The following is a 22,593-nucleotide window of genomic DNA, read 5'->3' as shown; positions in this document are numbered from 1 at the left end:
TTTTTTTTCTGGTAAGAAAAACTCTTGGCCCTATGGTATGTGAGTTTGAAGTTGTGAATATATTATGAAACAGATAAAGATATACAGTCTACATACCTGACACTGGTCACACTTCTCTCCCACTACGTTGGGTTTGCAGGTACACTGTCCAGTGAGCAGGTCACACATGGCCGAGTATGACCCATTTCCATGGCAACTGCAAGCTACACACAGGGGAGTAAAACAGTCGTTAACGTACATGTTTATAACACCAGGACACTTGCTCCAATTTAATGTTGAAAATAATATTGGTAAGTGGAGAGATATATCCTAAAATAATCAAACAATTCTCAAAGCGCCATTTCGATTATAAAATACAGGTTTTTTCATGTAGTATAGACATTACACAGACATGGAAAAGATTGTAGAAAGGTTACTGCAAGGAGGCTGACTTGCAGTATTACGATATTCCCCTAGATGTCACTCTATCCATTATAAAGAGCTCTTCTACAGTTGCCTTTCATAAGAAGGAAATACACACATTTGAAGTAAAATTGCACATCTATCACAATATATTTGACCATGTTTGATGGTGAAATGAACGCCATTCTAGGTGTTGACTGAATCCATTACCAGCATCACATATCTCACTATGAACATTACATTCCTATTCTCATAACATCTACAGATTTTCAATGTTGTGGTATGCTGACATTGTCACAAAACCAGGTCTGGGAATGATGCATAATTACCATAATTCTTATAAGACTTCATAAACTGTTCATGAGCTGCCTTGAGAGGGCAGGTCCCATACCATATCTTGACCAATTATTTATGTAAACACTAGACTGACAGGGGGCGCTGTTTAACTCTCCGTAAAAAATATTGTAAACAATATTTTGGAAGCTATAGAAATGTATTTATTGTCTACATTTGTTTTTGACACATTTATTATATTACAGACACCTTAATGCATACTTTTAAATTAGATTATGTCAACTAAACATCAACATTTTCCTAAAAGTATATTATTTGAAACTACTGTTACTGTCCCCACTACAATAAAAAATATATGCAATTTTGTCCTTTGTCCCATTTAATGTAAATGCTGTAGAATTCCATTCATTCCTATGGAGGACTACTCCTTCTGGGGAGTACCAAATACATAGCATTAGCTATCCAGGGTTTATACACATCATTGTTCGTATCCCGGCAGGGATTGAGCCTAAACTTTGGCCTCCCGGTGCCTAAGGTAACATGGCTGGTTCTGTATTCACCAAGCGTCTCAGAATAGGATTGCTGATCTAGGATCAGTTTAGCCTTTTAGATCATAATGAATGAGATTACATGGTCAGGGAGGACCCGATCCCAGATCAGCACACCTCTATTCAGAGACACTTTGTGAATACGGGCCCTGACCCATAACAGACCTTATTGTTAGGAACAGGTCAGACACGTGACGACGCAGAACTAGGTCAAAGTTGAGACTTAATCTGTGAATGGTTGGCCATGTCCTTCACTCAGCATTCCACTGACTGACTAAATGCTACTCAGAAACAAGCAAAAGTGTCTATTTCCTGTCTATTTTCACTGTGTAATCTGTGACCTGATTTGGTACATATTATAGATGTACTGCACGTCTAGGTGAAGGATGTTTCTTGTAGTAAATGTGTAACTGTGAGGGGATCTGTGGAAGAATCCTCTATAAGGACAAAAAACATCATCATCATCATCACAGCTCTCTTACCCTGGCAGTTCTTGGCAGTGATGGCGTCACCATAGTAGCCGTCCTCACACCTCTCACAGTCGTCTCCGCTGGTGTGGCTGTGACACTTCAGACACACACCGCTGCTGGTGTCACAGTGGCCCGGGTCCCAGGGGTCCACGTTTCCGTTACACTCACACAGCACACACTCCTTGCCTGCCACAGTCGGGTCGCCATGGTAACCATTAGCACACCTGGAGAAGTCAAAGTTCGAAGATTAACACCTAATATAATAAACTTAATCATACGATTCATGAAATGGTTGAGACTAGAATTGGTGTATACTGTAACTTAGTTTCACTTATAATACATATTTTTCCATGCAAACTGTTAAGTGTAATTACTAATATGTACTTAGCAACAAGTGAAACATGTCTGATTATATAGTATAGGTCTAAGAAGTGAAGACAGGGGTCAAACAGACAAGATTAGGTTTAAGAACATTTGGTCTACAGACCTCTCACACTTAGTCCCAGTGTAGCCCTGCTGGCACTGGTCACATGTCACCTGCCCAGGGCCCTCCAGGAGACAGGTGGGGCTGAAACTGAAGAAGAGACCAGCAGTGTGAATAGTCAGGAGTCTTAGGGGGAGTCTACATGACGTATCACTAAGAGCTACAGATTTTATGATGATGATTTGTGTTTCTATAGGGCTTTTCTTCAACTTGAAGCATTTCATATTGTATTGGGGCAGAACTCACCTCTTATCTCCACTACTAAAATTGTTCCACAACTACGTTTGTGCTTCGTATCTATTCACACAATAAAGTATCACGGGCAGTTGAAACATTCTGTTGTTGACATAAGAACCTAGACTGAGTGCACATAACATTAGGAACACCTGCTCTTTCCATGACATGGACTGACCAGGTGAATCCAGGTGAAAGCTTTGATCCCTTATTGATGTCACCTGTTAAATACACTTTGAGACAATTGAGACATGGACTGTGTATTTGTGCCATTTGTCAAGAACTGCAACACTTCTGGGTTTTTCATGCTCAACAGTTTGTATAAAATACTTTTAATGTCAAGGTGTGTTTAAAGGCGAAGTCAGGTGCAGGAGAGCAGAGTATGATAAATGAAGCGCACTTTATTATAGTTCCAAACAGGGAGCACAACAAAACAAACGCGCTCAAAAACACAGAACAATAATGGAAAGAGCTAAAGAACATCGCTTGACATGAAAACAATTACACACAGAACATGATGGGAAACAGAGGGTTATAAATACAAGTAGATTGATTGGGGAAATGAAAACCAGGTGTGTATGAAAACAAGACAAGACAAATGGATATATGAAAAACGGAGCGGCGATGGCTAGAAAGCCGGTGACGTCGATCGCCGCCCGAACAAGGAGAGGAGCCAACTTTGGTGGAAGTCGTGACATTTAAACTGGAAGAACTTGTCCCGATTGGTATTTTTAAATCACTGATGAATGATCTTGAGACTGATTCACTGACTTGTCAATGTTTTTAATTTGCTGTTTTTGATTTTGTTATACTCTTGTGAATTCGATGGTTTTTACTAGATTTACTTGTAGTTTTTCATGTTGTTTGTCTGTAATTTTTGTAATGACTTGGTGCTGCCTATCTTGGCCAGGACGCTCTTGAAAAATATATTTTAAATCTCAATGAGCCCTTCCTGGTTAAATAAAGGTTAAATAAAATGAAAAATAAAGAATGGTCCACCACCCAAAGGACATCCAGCCAACTTGACACAACTGTGGGAATCATTGGAGGTAACATGGGTCAGCATCCCTATGGAACGCTTTCCACACCTAGTAGAGTCTAACAAATTGAGTCTGTTCTGAGGGCAAAATGGGGTGCAACTCAATATTAGAAAGATGTTCCTAATGTTTTGTGCACTCAGTGTGTAACGGCCAAACTCTCCACCACCCAGCGCCCACGCACATGTGACCTATCTATCGCCATGGAGAGGGTTTCTAGAATCTGAATGAATGGTACATTGGCACAGAGTTGGCACAGTCACTCACTTGTTCGTCGCCACTATCAGCGGGCAGGCACATCTCTGGCAGTCCTCTGGGGTGCCCTCTGAGGCGTCGCCATAGTAACCGGGAAGGCATTGGTTACAGTGGGGCCCAGTGGTATTGTCTGTACAGTCCTGGGGAATGATTTAAGGCAACAGTGTCCCAATTAAACTTGTTCCTGCTCTGACACACATGCCCTTACACTGCCATACACTCCATAGCAACCACAATCTCTTGGGATAAAACCTCCACTGCCATGTTAAAGGGATAGTTCGCTTTTTTTTTTTTTTTTCCAACTTAAAAAAACTGTTTGGATGACCACCCTAGGTAAGTAAGATAAAACTTTGAAATGTGAACTACCCCTTTAAGTGCACCAAACTGCTAAACCTAACCGAATCAAAGTGAATCATCTTCACGTATTCAATTGAACATAGTAGCTACTGGGTTTAGCATGCCTTTTGATTTACATTGTATATTGACATAATGAATGCCTGGCAGTAGCCATTGGATAATCATTGCTTTGTCACACGCCATTTAAACACCTAACACAGCATTACTCAGGATTAACTTGTCATCCAATAGGGGGAGGAATTCATTTGAAACCCAAACCCAAATTCATTTGAGCCCAAACTGCGCACACTGTTCACTATAAAGCCGTGCACTGTATAGGGAATAGGATGGTCGGCTCTAGCCAAAAGTCGTACGCTATATAGGAAATAAGGAAGCCATTTTAGACCCAGCCAGAACAGTGACCCATTATATGGCTGTCAACAAACACAGCTCAATCCAGGAAGCTTCATACTGAGGGTTTGTTCATTGGTTTAGCCTCTAGCTGTGAAGTGAAGCTACAACTAGTTTAGAGGTTAGCTAGTGCAGATGTTAGGGTCAGATAAACGGCTGGAAGTGACCATGTCCTTATTTTACAAAGATGGTGGTAGAAGTAGATGCGATCACGCTTAGATCCCACAAACAAGCCATAGATGTATGGTATACCTATCACAGGAGGTTGGTGTTACCTTAATTGGGGAGAACGTGCTCGTCTTAATGGCTGGAGCGGACAAGGTGGAATAGTATCAAACACATCAAACACATGGTTTCCATTTGCTCCGTTCCAGCCATTATTATGAGCCGTCCTCCCCTCAGCAGCCTGCACTGATATCTATGGGTCATATTCCTACGTCTCTGGCCCCTGTCTAAACATGACGTGGGACAGAAAGGTGACTCGCCGGACAGACTTCATTGACAGATGTATGGAATACATTTATGGTATATCTATTTCTCATATGTTTACGTCTCTGGCCCCTGTCTAAACATGACGTGGGACAGAAAGGTGACTCGCCGGACAGACTTCATTGACAGATGTATGGAATACATTGATGGTATATCTATTTCTCATATGTTTACGTCTCTGGCCCCTGTCTAAACATGACGTGGGACAGAAAGGTGACATTGACAGATGTATGGAATACATTGATGGACAGACTTCATTGACAGATGTATGGAATACATTTATGGTATATCTATTTCTCATATGTCTACGTCTCTGGCCCCCTGCTGTCTAAACATGACATGGGACAGATAGGTGAGACTCACCAGACAGACTCCGTTGATGTCACATTCTGTAGCGTGGTCGTTACACTCACACTGGAGACAGTTACCTCCGAACAGGATCCCGCCAACGCGATAGAATCCAGATGAACAGAACTACAAACACAGAGAGAAACATCATCATTTTGCAGTCACTTTTACCCAAAGTCACATAAAATAAGAACGGGTATTCAGACTATGTGGCACAACTTTCGACGACATAGACTGACCAGGTGAATCCAGGTGAAAGCTATGATCCCTTATTGATGTCACTTATTAAATCCACTTCAATCAGGGGAGGAGACAGGTTAAAGAAGGATTTAAGGCCTGAGACAATTGAGACATGGTTTGGGAATGTGTGCCATTCAGAGGGTGAATGGGCAAGACAAAACTATATTTAGTGTGTCTGAAAGGGGTATGGTAATAGGTGCCAGGCACACCGATTTGTATCAAGAATGGCCCACCACCCAAAGGACATCCAGCCAATTTTACTGTGGGAAGCATTGGAGTCAACATGGGACAGCATCCCTGTGGAACACATTTGACACCTTGTAAAGTCCATGTGGCTGTTCTGAGGGCAAAATGGGGGAGTGGAACTCAATATTAGGAGGATGTTCCTAATGTTTTGTACACTCAGTGTATAACATGATTTAGAAGTTGTGTTTATCTGAAGTGATCTATAGTAAACACATGTATTGAAAATATATGGATTATCTGAGAATCGAACCCACAACACTGTTGCTCTTCTAACTCTAGCTAACTTAGCCATCTGAAATGCATAATGCGCTTTGCTTTTACAAGGGATGCTGACACAGCACAAGTCATTAACTAGACCAGACACATACAGTAGGAAACAGTATCAACCCGGACACCGTCACGTGACCTGGGTGTTTACCTCACAGGATGTGCCCAAGTAGCCCCAGGGGCACTCACACTGCTCCACGTCCCGGGCCTGGACTGGGTTAGCAGCCCTGATGTCTGCCATGTCTAGAGATACAGTGCTCAACCTGAGTGCCCCCTCTGCGCTGGCATTGAGGTGGCCTCTGATCCTCAGTCCGGCCAAGTCCGCCAATACGGTCATCAGCTCGTCCCTGTCAACCCTCTGGCCTGTGTGTAGGTCTACGAAGCCCTGCGGTAGGAGCTCCACGGAAACAAGCTGCTCCCGCAGGGGCGTCAGGAAGAGCTGCTTGGGGGGCGTCTGACGCAGGGTTCTCCCGTTCCCCTGGGGACGCATCCAGACAAGGCATTTAGCAACAAATGTTGATTCATATTAACGGGGGTTGGTATGCTCAATCCTTAGGAATGGTTCTAGATTTAGGGCTGATTCGGGTGATTCCATAATGGTAATCAAATCTATAATGGTCTAGAAGTTTATTTTACTGTAAACTAGGTTCACAATCTTGCATTCCACAGCTAATATCATAGCCAGGTGGAATACATATCCAGTTAGCACAATATTAACTTACCTCAATAATCAAATCAAACTGTGATGGCAGAGAATTGTCCACATTGTCCACAGAAACATCATAGGCCACAGTGTAGTTTAAAAGCCCTCCATATGATGTCAGCTTCACAAAGCAATGGGAAAAAAACGAAAAGGGGAAAATTGTAAAAAATAAAGTGTTAGACTCAAGAAAACATTACCTACAGCAAATATGCAATTGTCGAAATTCGTTACACTAATTATAGAAGTAAAACCAGGCCCACAGGGATAATTGCTGCCTCGATCTTTCTCTCCCTCCCTCCAGATATTAAGGCCATTCCAGAAATAATTACTAATTCTAATTAATTAATTCTAATCACTGGAGGGACTAATGGGTACAGTAGAACACACACGACAGGGTTCTAATGAATGGAACCTCATTAATTTGGCAATTAATAAAGTGCCCGGCCCTACTTGACTATAATTACAGGGCACCCTGTATTAACACACAGTGGGAGGAAAGAAGAGGGACTACAAATGACGAGTGGAAAAAGAGAGAGACAGGGGGAGTAAGAGAAGAGAGAGAGGAGAGAGAGAGGAGAGAGAGAGGAGAGAGAGGGGGAGTAAGAGAAGAGAGAGAGGAGAGAGAGAGGTAGGGGGGAGTAAGAGAAGAGAGAGAGGAGAGAGAGAGGTAGGGGGATTAAGAGAAGAGAGAGAGGAGAGTGAAAGAGAGAGGTAGGGGGAGTAAGAGAAGAGAGAGAGAGAGAGAGAGGTAGGGGGATTAAGAGAAGAGAGAGAGGAGAGAGAGAGGTAGGGGGAGTAAGAGAAGAGAGAGAGGAGAGTGAAAAAAAGAGAGTTAGGGGGAGTAAGAGAAGGGGAGAGGAGAGTGAAAGAGAGAGGTAGGGGGAGTAAGAGAAGAGAGAGAGGAGAGAGAGGTAGGGGGAGTAAGAGAATAGAGAGAGAGAGAGAGAGGTAGGGGGAGTAAGAGAAGAGAGAGGAGAGAGAGAGAGAGAGAGAGAGAGAGAGGGGGAGTAGGAAGGGGAGTAAGAGAAGAGAGAAGGAGAGAGAGGAGAGTGAGGAAAGAGAGAGTAAGAGAAGAGAGAGAGGGAGTGAAAGAGAGAGGAAGGGGAGTAAGAGAAGAGAGAGAGGAGAGAGAGAGGTAGGGGAGTAAGAGAAGAGAGAGAGGGAGAGAGAGAGGTAGGGGAGTAAGAGAAGAGAGAGAGGAGAGAGAGAGGTAGGGGGAGTAAGATAAGAGAAGAGTAGGGGGAGTAAGAGAAGAGAAAGAGGAGAGTGAGAGAGAGGTAGGGGGAGTAAGAGAAGAGAGAGAGGAGAGAGAGAGGTATGGGGATTAAGAGAAGAGAGAGGGAGAGAGAGGTAGGGGGAGTAAGAGAAGAGAGAGAGGAGAGTGAAAAGAGAGGTAGGGGGAGTAAGAGAAGGGGGAGAGGAGAGTGAAAGAGAGAGGTAGGGGGAGTAAGAGAAGAGAGAGAGGAGAGAGAGAGGTAGGGGGAGTAAGAGAATAAGAGAAGAGAGGTAGGGGGGAGTAAGAGAGAGAGAGAGGAGAGAGATAGGTAGGGGGAGTAAGAGAAGAGAGAGAGTGAAAAAGAGAGGTAGGGGGAGTAAGAGAAGGGGGAGAGGAGAGTGAAAGAAGAGAGGGGGAGTAAGAGAAGAGAGAGAGGAGAGAGAGAGGTAGGGGGAGTAAGAGAAGAGAGAGAGAGGAGAGAGAGAGGTAGGGGAGTAATAGAAGAGAGAGAGGAGAGAGACAGGTAGGGGGAGTAAGAGAATAGAGAGAGGAGAGAGAGAGGTAGGGGGAGTAAGAGAAGAGAGAGAGGAGAGTGAACGAGAGAGGTAGGGGAGTAAGAGAAGAGAGAGAGAGGTAGGGGGAGTAAGAGAATAGAGAGAGAGAGAGAGAGGTAGGGGGAGTAAGAGAATAGAGAGAGAGAGAGAGAGGTAGGGGGAGTAAGAGAAGAGAGAGAGAGAGAGAGAGGTAGGGGGAGTAAGAGAAGAGAGAGAGGAGAGAGAGAGGTAGGGGGAGTAAGAGAAGGGGGAGAGGAGAGTGAAAGAGAGAGGTAAGGGGGAGTAAGAGAAGAGAGAGAGGAGAGTGAAAGAGAGAGGTAGGGGGAATAAGAGAATAGAGAGAGGAGAGTGAAAGAGAGAGGTAGGGGGAGTAAGAGAAGAGAGAGAGAGGAGAGTGAAAGAGAGAGGTAGGGGGAGTAAGAGAAGAGAGAGAGGAGAGTGAAAAAGAGAGGTAGGGGAGTAAGAGAAGGGGGAGAGGAGAGTGAAAGAGAGAGGTAGGGGGAGTAAGAGAAGAGAGAGAGGAGAGTGAAAAGAGAGGTAGGGGAGTAAGAGAAGGGGAGAGGAGAGTGAAAGAGAGAGGTAGGGGGAGTAAGAGAAGAGAGAGAGGAGAGAGAGAGGTAGGGGGAGTAAGAGAAGAGAGAGAGGAGAGAGAGAGGTAGGGGAGTAAGAGAAGAGAGAGAGACGAGAGAGAGAGGTAGGGGAGTAAGAGAAGAGAGAGAGGAGAGAGAGAGGTAGGGGGAATAAGAGAAGAGAGAGGAGAGTGAAAAAGAGAGGTAGGGGGAGTAAGAGAAGGGGGAGAGGAGAGTGAAAGAGAGAGGTAGGGGGAGTAAGAGAAGAGAGAGTGGAGAGTGAAAAAGAGAGGTAGGGGAGTAAGAGAAGGGAGAGAGGAGAGTGAAAGAGAGAGGTAGGGGGAGTAAGAGAAGAGTGAGAGGAGAGTGAAAAAGAGAGGTAGGGGAGTAAGAGAAGAGAGAGAGGAGAGTGAAAAAGAGAGGTAGGGGGAGTAAGAGAAGGGGGAGAGGAGAGTGAAAAAGAGAGAAATACAGTAGCAAGAGAGACAGAGAGAGATAAATATATAGGGAGAGCAGAGGCCTATTTCCTCCCTCCTGTGGGGATTGTGAAATCAATTTGTCCCAAGCTAATACATGCAGGTCATTAGCTAGCTGAACATCTCATTGTGACGGACAACTTTGAGTTCAGAAGGAATACAGGAACTCCATAGGTGAGAGTTTAGCGTTGGTAGCATAGGTGCAATATACTGTATGTCAGCAAAACGCTTACCCTGTTCCCCAGGAAGCAAAACGCTTACCCTGTTCCCCAGGAAGCAAAATGCTTACCCTGTTCCCCAGGAAGCAAAACGCTTACCCTGTTCCCCAGGAAGCCCTCCGGAGCGGCCCAGGTAGACACAAAACGGTACGACTGGATCATGGTGATGCTGGGGACAATGAGGTTGTTGTCGTCATCAGTGAGGGGTGCCGTGTAGATGGAGACGCTTTGGGTAGGAAGGAGCCATCCATTGGAGTCAACAGTCTATGGGCCAGGAGGAATTTGTAATGAGAACATCACATGCTGATCCAATTTACTGGTTATGTGTTATTGAGTTCTACAGTATCAAAGAGTTTAACGGCTCCCAACAAAACCATGTGGAACCATTGGAGTTGGTTGCTGCATATTGTGGATATTCTTGTCCAAAGGAACAACTAAGTAATTAAATGGATGTGTGGATGAGAGTGTATTTGGATGTGGGAGTTGCGGTGTGTTACCTGAAACAAAGACCAGGGTGAACTCTCACACACGTCAGACACACCGAAGCAGAAACACTCTGTGCATCCCTCAGGGTTACGGTCCTCCAGGTTGTAGAAACCCTGCTTACACAGGTCACAGTTGGCCCCCATCACGTTCTCCTAAGTCACACACACACACACAGTGGAGAAGATCAGTTTAAGGGGATTAGTTTGGTAGGAACATTCAGGGACAATGAGCACAAGACTGTCTTAGCCTGTTGAGCTAAAACCTAGACATTAGCTCAGGGAGCTAACGCAAGTCTTCAGGTCTTCAGGCAAGGTTACTCATAATGCAAGTGTTACTCTATATTACCCCAGTGTTACCTTGCAGATGCACTCTGTGCAGGGGTCGATGTTGAGGCTGCCTTCCAGACTGCACTCACAGCGTGAACACAGGGGGAAGTCCCTGTAGCCAAAGGCACAGCGTTCACAGCGCTCACCCACAAAACCCTCTTTACACAGACACTGCCCTGGGTTCAGACCTGCACAGCACAGTCAATACAGCACAGTTAGCATTGACCAATTAGCACAGTCAATACGGCACAGTTAGTGTAGTCTAGTTAGCACAGTCAATACAGCACAGTTAGCATAGTCCAGTTAGCACAGTCAATACAACACAGTTAGCATAGTCCAGTTAGCACAGTCAATACAACACAGTTAGCATAGTCCAGTTAGCACAGCCAATACAACACAGTTAGCATAGTCCAGTTAGCACAGTCAATACAACACAGTTAGCATGGTCCAGTTAGCACAGTCAATACAACACAGTTAGCATAGTCCAGTTAGCACAGTCAATACAACACAGTTAGCATAGTCCAGTTAGCACAGCCAATACAACACAGTTAGCATAGTCCAGTTAGCACAGTCACAGTACAATAAAATCAGTACAGTTCCGTGTTTGTACCTTTCTCCAGCTTGGCGTGGTTGTCATCTCTGATGCAGGCAGGAGTCAAAGACCCCCTCATATCACAGCCACACTCCACACATGGGTTCTCACTGTAGGGCGACACCTACACACACAGACACACACACACACACATATATACACGCACACCCAGGAGGAAACAAATACACAATTTTATTTTTTATTTTTTATTTGACCTTTATTTAACTAGGCAAGTCAGTTAAGAACAAATTCTTATTTTCAATGACGGCCTAGGAACAGTGGGTTAACTGCCTGTTCCAATGACCATTCACATTCCACACAAGGTACACACTGAAATTAAAAGTTTAATAAATCGCCATTCATCCATCCGAGCAAGGACCATGATACCAATGTAGTTCCACTATACAGTCATTCTAGGACACAGCAACAAAAAATTCCATTATCTTTCGTTGAGCCACAGAACCAAAACTACAATGTAGAAAGAGGAGGAAGGGAAGCGCTACTAAGGTACACAAAAATACATTTTGGTAGACAGAAGGTGCTCTTTGGTAAAAGGGGTGAATTGGTCATCAAATAGAAAGGAGGACCAAGGCACTCTAATCAGGACCACACACACACAATCACACTGATTTTATTGTCCAATCACAGACAATAGGAATGTACACAACAGTGCACAGAAAGGCGCACGCCACTAGGCAGGGACACAAAGGAAGACCAGGGGGGTCCTCAGGTAACGGGGACAGTGGGACACAAAGGAAGACCAGGGGGGTCCTCAGGTAACGGGGACCATAGGGACACAAAGGAAGACCAGGGGGGTCCTCAGGTAACGGGGACCATAGGGACACAAAGGAAGACCAGGGGGGTCCTCAGGTAACGGGGACCATAGGGACACAAAGGAAGACCAGGGGGGTCCTCAGGTAACGGGGACCATAGGGACACAAAGGAAGACCAGGGGTCCTCAGGTAACGGGGACCATAGGGACACAAAGGAAAACCAGGGGGTCCTCAGGTAACGGGGACCATAGGGACACAAAGGAAGACCAGGGGGGTCCTCAGGTAACGGGGACCATAGGGACACAAAGGAAGACCAGGGGGGTCCTCAGGTAAAGGGGACCATAGGGACACAAAGGAAGACCAGGGGGGTCCTCAGGTAACGGGGACCATAGGGAAAACAAAGGAAGACCAGGGGGGTCCTCAGGTAAAGGGGACCATAGGGACACAAAGGAAGACCAGGGGGGTCCTCAGGTAAAGGGGACCATAGGGACACAAAGGAAGACCAGGGGGGTCCTCAGGTAAAGGGGACCATAGGGACACAAAGGAAGACCAGGGGGGTCCTCAGGTAACGGGGACCATAGGGACACAAAGGAAGACCAGGGGGTCCTCAGGTAAAGGGGACCATAGGGACACAAAGGAAGACCAGGGGGTCCTCAGGTAACGGGGACCATAGGGACACAAAGGAAGACCAGGGGGGTCTTCAGGAAACAGGGACCATAGGGACACAAAAGAAGACCAAGGGGGTCCTCAGGTAACGGGGACCATAGGGACACAAAGGAAGACCAGGGGGGTCCTCAGGTAAAGGGGACCATAGGGACACAAAGGAAGACCAGGGGGGTCCTCAGGTAAAGGGGACCATAGGGACACAAAGGAAGACCAGGGGGGTCCTCAGGTAACGGGGACCATAGGGACACAAAATGAAGACCAGGGGGGTCCTCAGGCAATGGGCACCATATTGATGGATTGGATTACAGGGACCATAGGGACACAAAGAGGGCTTCGGATTACGGGACAGTGAGGAGACAGTACCTCGTGGGGTCTGTAGAAGCCATCTGCGCAGGTCTCACAGTTGACACCGGCCGTGTTCTGGGTACAATCGATACACACACCCCCGCCATGGAAGTGTCCATGCGAGTTCATGCTCATCTTGTGGTCGTCCATAGTTTGGTTGTAATAGCAGTCCTCGGCCTTGTTGTGGCAGTTACATTCTAGTGGAGGAGAATATTAAATATGTCAGATAACAACTTATGTATCTTATAGGTAGACTCAGATATTGCGATGAGGGAGATGCAGACTTCGCTCTCACACCCTGTCTCTGCAGATATGCATGGGTTCGCTTCACACTGTTAGAGCCTGGTAGGTACGGGACCAAAACAGCCGACAAGTTTAGCTTCGCGCTTCACCGCTCCTCGTTGTTGCGGAAATTGACCCACTATGCTGTTTACTTTGTGCACCAATGTCATATCGCTGAGTCTACCTTTAATGTGAGAGTAGTGAAAGGTTAGTTTATATTAAGAATATACACTGAGTGTACAATACATTAGGAACACCTTCCTAATATTGAGTTGACCCCCTTTAGCCCTCAGGACAGACTCAATTTGTTGGGGCATGGACTACAAGGTGTCAAAAGCGTTCCACAGGGATGCTGGCCCATGTTGACTACAATGCGTCCCACAGTCAGCTAGATGAGGTGGCAGGTAGCCTAGTGGTTAGAGCATTGGGCTAGCAACCAAACGATTACAGGATCAAATCCCCGAGCTGAACAAGGGGCAGTCTTTGTACATAAGAATTTGTTCTTAACTGACTTGCCTAGTTAAATGTAAAAAATAAAATGTCCTTTGGGTGGTGGACCATTCTTGATACACACAGGAAACTGTTGGGTTGTGAAAAACCCAGCAGTGTTGCAGTTCTTGACACAGTCAAACCGGTGCGCCTGGCACCTACTACCACACCCCGTTGAAAGACACTTAAGTCTTTTGTCTTGCCCATTCACCCTCTGAATGCCACACATATACAATCCATGTGTCAACTGTCTCAAGGCTTAAAAATACTTATTTAACCTGTCTTCTCCCCTTCATCTACACTGATTGAAGTCGATTTAACAAGTGCCATCAATAACATTTCATAGCTTTCACCTGGATTCACATGGTCAGTCCATGGCATGGAAAGAGCAGGTGTTTCTAATGTTATGTACACTCAGTGTATGCATGTTCAAACAGGTTTTGATTTTATTCTGTACTCTGAGTAAACACAACTTATGTGCAATTTCATTAAGGTGCTGAAACAGCTCAGATATGATGACATAAAATGGGACATTAACATGAAAAGCTTGTAAAAACCCATACAGTAGCTAACTCTGCTTCACATCTATGGATATTCAAATGTTTGAATTACTTCACAAGTGTCTTATGGAATTCATCATAGGGATGGAAAACAAAAACTTCTTTCATGTGTGTCAATGAATAAGTGAGACATGCAAGTGGATTTAATTGAAAAGCGTGAAAGTGATTTTATCTGGCACACTTTAAATCAAGTCTAAATCCAGCATGTAATTCCCATGTCTTTATTTACCAAGTGACAAACCAAGGGCAACATGCACAGTATGGACTTCTACTTAAGATAAGGTTTGAACTTATTTCCCCTTAGGCCCAAAAAGACCAAGTGCAGCTTACTCTCGCATGTGTTGCCGTTGGAGAGGGTTCCCGGTTGCCACGGTTCCTGGTGGTAGCCGGGGCAACACTCATTACAGCTCTCCCCACACGTATTGTGCTCACACACACACTGCAACTTCTGAGAGGACAAAAGAGAGAGAGAGGTGAGGAGGAGCCACAGGAAGTGACCGGTTGAATGCTTATGCTCTAGTCCTATTGCCAGCTGGGAGTGGGACACACACACACACATTCTTTTCAAAATGTTCATTGTCAAACAAATAGCTGGTTCTATACAAGGTGTGAAGTGACACTTGTGTGTTGTATGGTTATCATGTCATGATGTTTGTGTGTTACAGATGTAGAATCTTAATTTGAGCCAGTTTGCCAAGGCAGGAAAATAATCCAACAGGAAATGTGAATTATTATGTGGATTATAATTCATTGACATTTTTGTAGGGGTTAATACATTTTTTTCACAAGGACAAATCAAGTCTGAAAAGTAAAAGCCTTTTAAAACTTCAAATATACTTCAAGTTTTACATTTCCTGCAGGTCAAATTAAGATCCTACATCTGTATGTTGGTGTGAAATATATGAGTGCATTTCCAAGTGGCAAGTTGAAGGGTCACAGGATTAGTGCTTGCTTTCTCATCCTCTTGTTAAGGTGACATTCCCCCTTAATGAGGAAGGCAACTGAGCAAGTGTTGGGCTGTACCATTCCTTCAGGGACTATAGGGGGAGCTGAGAATACTAAATTCACTTATAAAAACAATTTGTTTGACAAATATATTTCTCATAAAGAAGTATTACTACCATACTTTGCATCAAATTGATATAAAAGTACTCTTTAGAATAAGTGTGTACAGCAGTTACAACAAATTAGCAATGAACCAATGTTGATCCCGATAAGAGGAGCTTAATTGAGTCAAAATGTGACATGTTTAACATCTCACACAATATGTGAAAGGCAGTAAACAAGTTTTACACTAAACAAAAGCTGAATGACAGTCACCGTGTGAGTCTGAACGGGCAAAACTGAAGACGGCCTGGAGTTACCTTGGCAACGGGGTCCCAGGGGCAGCTCTGGGCGTGGCCGTAACAGATGCACATCCCGCCCACTGAGATGTCCTTGATGGAATAGTAGTACTGCAGAAGGAAACACAATGCCAATCAAGTTAGAATGACAAGACAGAAACAAAAACACTCAAATCTGCCTGGAGAGATGACAACTGATGTCTAAACTTATACTTCAGACATTCTGATGCAAATATCTCGTAATTTAATGTTTGTTAAAACCATAAAAATGCAATATACATTTTTTTAAATCATTTTTCAAAAGGTACAAACCACATATTTTGAATGAACGACCAATTTGGTTTAACATAGCATTTAAACAGAAAACAGAACAGTTAGTGAGAGCTAGTGCTAGTGCTTTAGCCATACCCGTCTGGTGACGATGGGGTCCACCTCCTTAGGGTCACGGTAGCTGAGGGTCATGAGGTCGGCGTTGAGCGTGCGGATCCTCTGCAGGCGCAGCCGGATGTAGCGGGCTGAGGTGAAGTCTAGCAGCTCTGGGGTCAGTTGGTCAGCACTGGGCCGCCCGTTGATCAAAGACGTGTGGATCTGAATAGGACAGAAAAAAATGGAAAGACTAGTGGCAAAAATGAACAACACACATACATATTGACTGAAATACATCATTACGGTCATTTTTTCTCCGATATCACTTGCCAGTCAGACCACCAGCAAATGACATAACACAGGGCTAAACAATGGAAGACACGATCAAGGATCTCACTGTGGGCTTTGGGGTGCGTCTCAATAGTCTGAAGTGGCTTCATCTCCTTGTCTCCCTAACCTTGTTAAACTACTGAGATGCACTCTCAGGAGCTGTGAGTAATCACAGAGTATCCTAACCACAGACGTTCATTACAGCTCTGCCTCGGCTAGAGTTACATTAGCCCAGCAGGCTGGTGTCTAGAACTCTGGGAAAGCAGGCTTTCATTATCGGAAGGACGGTTGAGTCATCCCACTGTCTGGACTACATGTGCTAGAGGGGGCACACAGAGCCCATTCTCATCTAATTGTCTGCCTTGAACCAGACCTAATAAAGCAGTGGTCTCAAACTCCCAGCCTGTGGGTCACCAATGTGCAGCTCATGAGCTCAATGTGATTTGCGGGCCGGGAGTTTCAGACCACTGTGGTAATGTAAAGTTGAAATAAATAGATAATTACCTCTCCGTGCTCCAGGGGTACGAGACGTGAGTAGTAGGAGGTACAGATGACCTCGTCGTCTCGTTTGTAGGTGGGGGGTCCGAAGCGGGGGGTGATGTTGTAGCGGGTCAGACATTCTGTGTCGCTGATGGCGTAGTACTGCCAGGGTGTGTACTCCACACCGTCCATTGAACGCTCCAGCACCCAGTTACCGGGACGAGGGGAGTTGGCTGCCTTGATTATGATGTAGGCCACCTGGAAAATCTGGAGACACACACAGACAGACAGATTTTAATATTTCATATTTAACAGTGAGAGTACAAAGGACACACACACACACACTTGTGCACTCATGCACACACAGACACACAGAGTTATTCTCCCACCCATAATATTTGATGTCTGGATCTCCATTTTGTTGTGCATGACTGGAAGCTCAGGCTGTGCACCTTAAATACAAGGCTTTTCATTCATAAGAGCACAAATAAGTATTTGATTGACAAGGAGCACACATGCAACAGATCTGTTTTGACATAATAACAGTGTACTGACACATTTAACCACTCAGTTACCGCAAGCTCTCTGTAACCCTCTTTCATGTGATGTTGTCACAATGTTAATTGCATGTTTGATTGAATTCCAGTCTTAGTGCATCTGGCCCTAACAGCGCACCGTATGACCCCTATGACCCCATACACAGTCATACGATAGGCTACCAAGCTAAATTGTGGGGTGGGGTTACAGCTCCCCTGAACCCCACTGTGAGACCTTGCCTCCACTCTCTCACTGTCTCCTCAACACTCCACTATGGGCCTTACACAATCACAGGGCACTACTAGACTGCCATTGCAATTCCCTCTCTTTCACCTCTCTATGACCCTCTCAGTGAGACTAATAACAGTCTAGCCTGCCTCACATAAACGCACATAGAACCTGAGCTAGCCGTTATCGGCTTCTCAAATTGGCTTGTCAATGGTGCGTTTCCCCAGGGGGGGCTGAGTGGAACCCCCCCCCCCCCCCCACCCCCTCCGTTAAATCCTCCCTAAAGCTTCCAGGCAGCGGCACGAGGCTGTAAGTCTACCTCCCGGACAGGAGGCACACCTACTGGCATGTCAATGGTGCGTTTCCCCAGGGGGGGCTGAGTGGAACCCCCCCCCCCCTCCGTTAAATCCTCCCTAAAGGTTCCAGGCAGCGGCACGAGGCTGTAAGTCTACCTCCCGGACAGGAGGCACACCTACTGGCGTGTCACAGCTGATTTACGGCTGATTCATAACTTCCTCAACGGCGAGGGAACGCGAGCGTTAGCGGGTATCGTCGCCAAGCCACACCGAGTCGTTCCAGTGCATCTAAATGTCAATCCCGCCTCAGGGCTGAGATGGATCATATGAAACAGAGAGCCAGTTGACTTCCCTCAGGTTATGTCTGAACCTTAAGTTACAGAATGGGAATCTGAAAGCTAGACAAGACATTTGGTTCAAACATCTTTGGCTAAATGCCTTAGTCTGTATAGAAACCATGGGAAATCCTCTCTACAGCCGTGAATGATTCACCTGTATGGGCCTCCAATGGCTATACAAACATCTTTAGCTAAATGCCTTAAGGCCTTCCCACACTGAACATCAGATTCAGTCTTTTACATTTATTACATGTCACATTGTGCGATGTAACTAAAATACAACTCTGGATATCAACCTGGCCAGATTGTACGATTTGCTTGTTTTGTCGTCACATTCTGCTATTGGCTTGCATGGCTACGTTAGCCGACGTAGGGTACGTCAACTGCAGAGGTGTATTTGATCTGCACATTTGCCAGCAAGCCTCCCTCTATGCTCATACGTGACTGAAGTGAGTTTGGAAAAAGTATGCATCTTAGAAATAGTCTTCATATACAAACTTGTCCCAAAAGAAGATTTTAGTTTTAATTATTTTTTTGCATTTATTAAAATCCCATCAGGAAGCCTGATTTGAGATGTGTCATGTAAACAAGATTATTAGGGAAATCGTTATTCTTGCAAAGCATGTAAACATTTAAATCAAACTACTATATTACAGTTTTTTCCAACTGCTTACACACAAAATATTTTCATGTCACACGATTTTTGAAACCTCTCACTCAAAGTGCAAAACTACACACCAAATATCCAAAACCATAAGCTATTTCTCAGTCTTTGACTCAGTTGTCAATTGTATAAAACACTTTTTTCAAAACACTACACACAATTCTCTACCTAAAACACAAAAATCTAACAGGAAGTGACTTGCTTTCCTTTTCCAAACACAACCAATCAAAATGCTACACTTATTCACCAGGTCATACACACACTCCTCACATGTGCAAACACTAATAGCTTAACTGATCACTAACCAATCACTGCTTTACTGTAGTATAGGCCTATAAATAGGTCAAAGGTCAGATTACCTGTTTTGAACAATGGATGCCAACAATGGACATAGAGCAAGAGGCATAGGAGGGAGAGGAAGAGGATGAGGGCAAAGAAGAGAAGGAAGGAGAGGCATCTCTAATGAGATTAGGGCAAAATTTGTTGATCATGTGATCAACCACGGTTTGACCATGAGAGAGGCTGGACTGAGAGTCCAGCCCAATTTGAGTCGATTTACAGTGGCGTCCATAATTCGAACCTTCAGAAATGAGAACGGGTATGCAACTATCTAATGACTATTTTAGCATTACAATAATGTACTGTAAAATACGTATGACTTCATAGTATTGCATAAACATTTGTAACTCTAAGCCATCCATTTACTGCACTGCATTGAATGAATGAGGTTGGTTATCATGCTGTACTACATTTTTTTGTACATTGTTTACAGTTCCTATGCTGAACACATACTGTGTTTGAATTCTGTACAGAGTGGAAAGGCAAAGACATCATGGAGGACGAGGACGCTTGTTTACAGATGTACAAGAGACTGCAATTATAAATATGGTCTATGTGGGGACATAGAGGTTGCCTCTGTCCAAGGTTGGATACACCATGCTAGGAGATTCTTCCCTCTGTGTTTGGCAAGAGAAAACCTATCTTGTGATGTGGACGAAGTATCGTGGCCAGACTCAGGCCGGAGAAGAGATGAAGCGTAGCTTACCACTGGTGACTGCCCCCCCCCCCCCCCCTACCAATTCCTGTACTGCCCCCTTGGGACGCCACACACACAATTGTGTTCTTTACTGTAATCTAAAGAATATACTTTTGGTTTACATATGGTAAACATTTATGGTTTTGTTGTATGCTACTGTATACAACAGTAATGTTTGGCCTAATAAATATTTTCTGTTTCTACATTGCATTGGTGTTTACAGTGTACTTGTTACCCCTCTCAGCAGATTACTTTCACTGTAGAACATTGTATTGAAATGTAGATATAAGCCTATGAAAGACCAAAGAGCTTTAGATTTAGAACAACAGTGTTTACATGGTATATCCAAAAATGTAGTATTATGAAAGCAGTGTTTGCCATTTGATGCAAATGCTTCATTCTGACATGTGTTTATGGCATTTTGAATACAGTGTTACATTTTGAAGGAGATGTGAGGCATTTTGCATTTTGTGGGTGCAGTTTTGGGAATTGTGTGTAGAGTTTTGAAAAAAAGGAGACAATTTTGAAAACTTGTAAGCAGTTGGAAAAAACTGTAATCTGACTATTCACAATAATCATATTTTTGTGTGTGCATACTCAGTGCCTATTGGTTGGTCACCGGGATCTGCTCGTAACACCAGCCAAACTACACGATCAAGGCTCTAAAGTTCAGACACAGACAGAACTCTGGTCGAAGCCTACGACCGCACTTGGTGGTACTTAATCGGCTGACCTAGAAGCTGTCACACTGATCGACAATCATTTACGACTAGACAATTTGCCCATGATGGCAAAATTGTGGCATAAGCTGGGTGAAATTGTACAGACTGTGCAGGCCTTTAGTCAATATGGGAATGTTTGGGTTGCCAGATTCTGATATCTTCCCATGTCCTTGAGATGACTAGATAGATGGGTGGATTCTGATATCTTCCCATGTCCTTGAGATGACTAGATAGATGGATGGATTCTGATATCTTCCCATGTCCTTGAGATGACTAGATAGATGGGTGGATTCTGATATCTTGAGATGACTAGATAGATGGATGGATTCTGATATCTTCCCATGTCCTTGAGATTACTAGATAGATGGGTGGATTCTGATATCTTCCCATGTCCTTGAGATGACTAGATAGATGGGTGGATTCTGATATCTTCCCATGTCCTTGAGATGACTAGATAGATGGGTGGATTCTGATATCTTCCCATGTCCTTGAGATGACTAGATAGATGGATGGATTCTGATATCTCCCCATGTCCTTGAGATGACTAGATAGATGGGTGGATTCTGATATCTTCCCATGTCCTTGAGATGACTAGGTAGATGGGTGGATTCTGATATCTTCCCATGTCCTTGAGATGACTAGATAGATGGGTGGATTCTGATATCTTCCCATGTCCTTGAGATGACTAGGTAGATGGGTGGATTCTGATATCTTCCCATGTCCTTGAGATGACTAGATAGATGGGTGGATTCTGATATCTTCCCATGTCCTTGAGATGACTAGATAGATGGGTGGATTCTGATATCTTCCCATGTCCTTGAGATGACTAGATAGATGGGTGGATTCTGATATCTTCCCATGTCCTTGAGATGACTAGATAGATGGGTGGATTCTGATATCTTCCCATGTCCTTGAGATGACTAGATAGATGGGTGGATTCTGATATCTTCCCATGTCCTTGAGATGACTAGATAGATGGGTGGATTCTGATATCTTCCCATGTCCTTGAGATGACTAGATAGATGGGGGATTCTGATATCTTCCCATGTCCTTGAGATGACTAGATAGATGGATGGATTCTGATATCTTCCCATGTCCTTGAGATGACTAGATAGATGGATGGATTCTGATATCTTCCCATGTCCTTGAGATGACTAGATAGATGGGTGGATTCTGATATCTTCCCATGTCCTTGAGATGACTAGATAGATGGGTGGATTCTGATATCTTCCCATGTCCTTGAGATGACTAGATAGATGGGTGGATTCTGATATCTTCCCATGTCCTTGAGATGACTAGATAGATGGATGGATTCTGATATCTTCCCATGTCCTTGAGATGACTAGATAGATGGGTGGATTCTGATATCTTCCCATGTCCTTGAGATGACTAGATAGATGGATGGATTCTGATATCTTCCCATGTCCTTGAGATGACTAGATAGATGGGTAGATTCTGATATCTTCCCATGTCCTTGAGATGACTAGATAGATGGGTGGATTCTGATATCTTCCCATGTCCTTGAGATGACTAGGTAGATGGGTGGATTCTGATATCTTCCCATGTCCTTGAGATGACTAGATAGATGGGTGGATTCTGATATCTTCCCATGTCCTTGAGATGACTAGATAGATGGGTGGATTCTGATATCTTCCCATGTCCTTGAGATGACTAGATAGATGGGTGGATTCTGATATCTTCCCATGTCCTTGAGATGACTAGATAGATGGGTGGATTCTGATATCTTCCCATGTCCTTGAGATGACTAGATAGATGGGTGGATTCTGATATCTTCCCATGTCCTTGAGATGACTAGATAGATGGATGGATTCTGATATCTTCCCATGTCCTTGAGATGACTAGATAGATGGGTGGATTCTGATATCTTCCCATGTCCTTGAGATGACTAGATAGATGGATGGATTCTGATATCTTCC

General features: G+C 44.3%; 1 protein-coding gene across 1 annotated transcript in view; it reads right to left on the bottom strand.

Annotated features, from left to right (window-relative positions):
• The window catches only part of lama1 (laminin, alpha 1), an 86,011-nt gene that overhangs the window by 40,426 nt on the left and 22,992 nt on the right, over window positions 1–22,593 (bottom strand). The window contains exons 4-19 of the mRNA XM_029661076.2: window positions 16,860–17,102; window positions 16,068–16,247; window positions 15,681–15,770; window positions 14,647–14,764; window positions 13,004–13,182; window positions 11,220–11,325; window positions 10,640–10,797; window positions 10,295–10,435; window positions 9,897–10,061; window positions 6,784–6,885; window positions 6,213–6,539; window positions 5,324–5,434; window positions 3,737–3,864; window positions 2,202–2,288; window positions 1,727–1,938; window positions 97–203 (exon numbers count right to left, since the gene is read on the bottom strand). Of these exons, the coding sequence (XP_029516936.2) occupies window positions 97–203; window positions 1,727–1,938; window positions 2,202–2,288; window positions 3,737–3,864; window positions 5,324–5,434; window positions 6,213–6,539; window positions 6,784–6,885; window positions 9,897–10,061; window positions 10,295–10,435; window positions 10,640–10,797; window positions 11,220–11,325; window positions 13,004–13,182; window positions 14,647–14,764; window positions 15,681–15,770; window positions 16,068–16,247; window positions 16,860–17,102 (2,454 nt within the window). The remainder of the gene's footprint in view (window positions 1–96; window positions 204–1,726; window positions 1,939–2,201; window positions 2,289–3,736; window positions 3,865–5,323; window positions 5,435–6,212; window positions 6,540–6,783; window positions 6,886–9,896; window positions 10,062–10,294; window positions 10,436–10,639; window positions 10,798–11,219; window positions 11,326–13,003; window positions 13,183–14,646; window positions 14,765–15,680; window positions 15,771–16,067; window positions 16,248–16,859; window positions 17,103–22,593) is intronic.

This window comes from Oncorhynchus nerka, linkage group LG6 (assembly GCF_034236695.1).
Source record: "Oncorhynchus nerka isolate Pitt River linkage group LG6, Oner_Uvic_2.0, whole genome shotgun sequence".
In the NCBI taxonomy this organism is placed as follows: Eukaryota; Metazoa; Chordata; class Actinopteri; order Salmoniformes; family Salmonidae; genus Oncorhynchus; species Oncorhynchus nerka.
The sequence above is the reverse complement of the archived record's forward strand: the minus strand, read 5'-3'. Positions and strand labels throughout refer to the sequence as shown.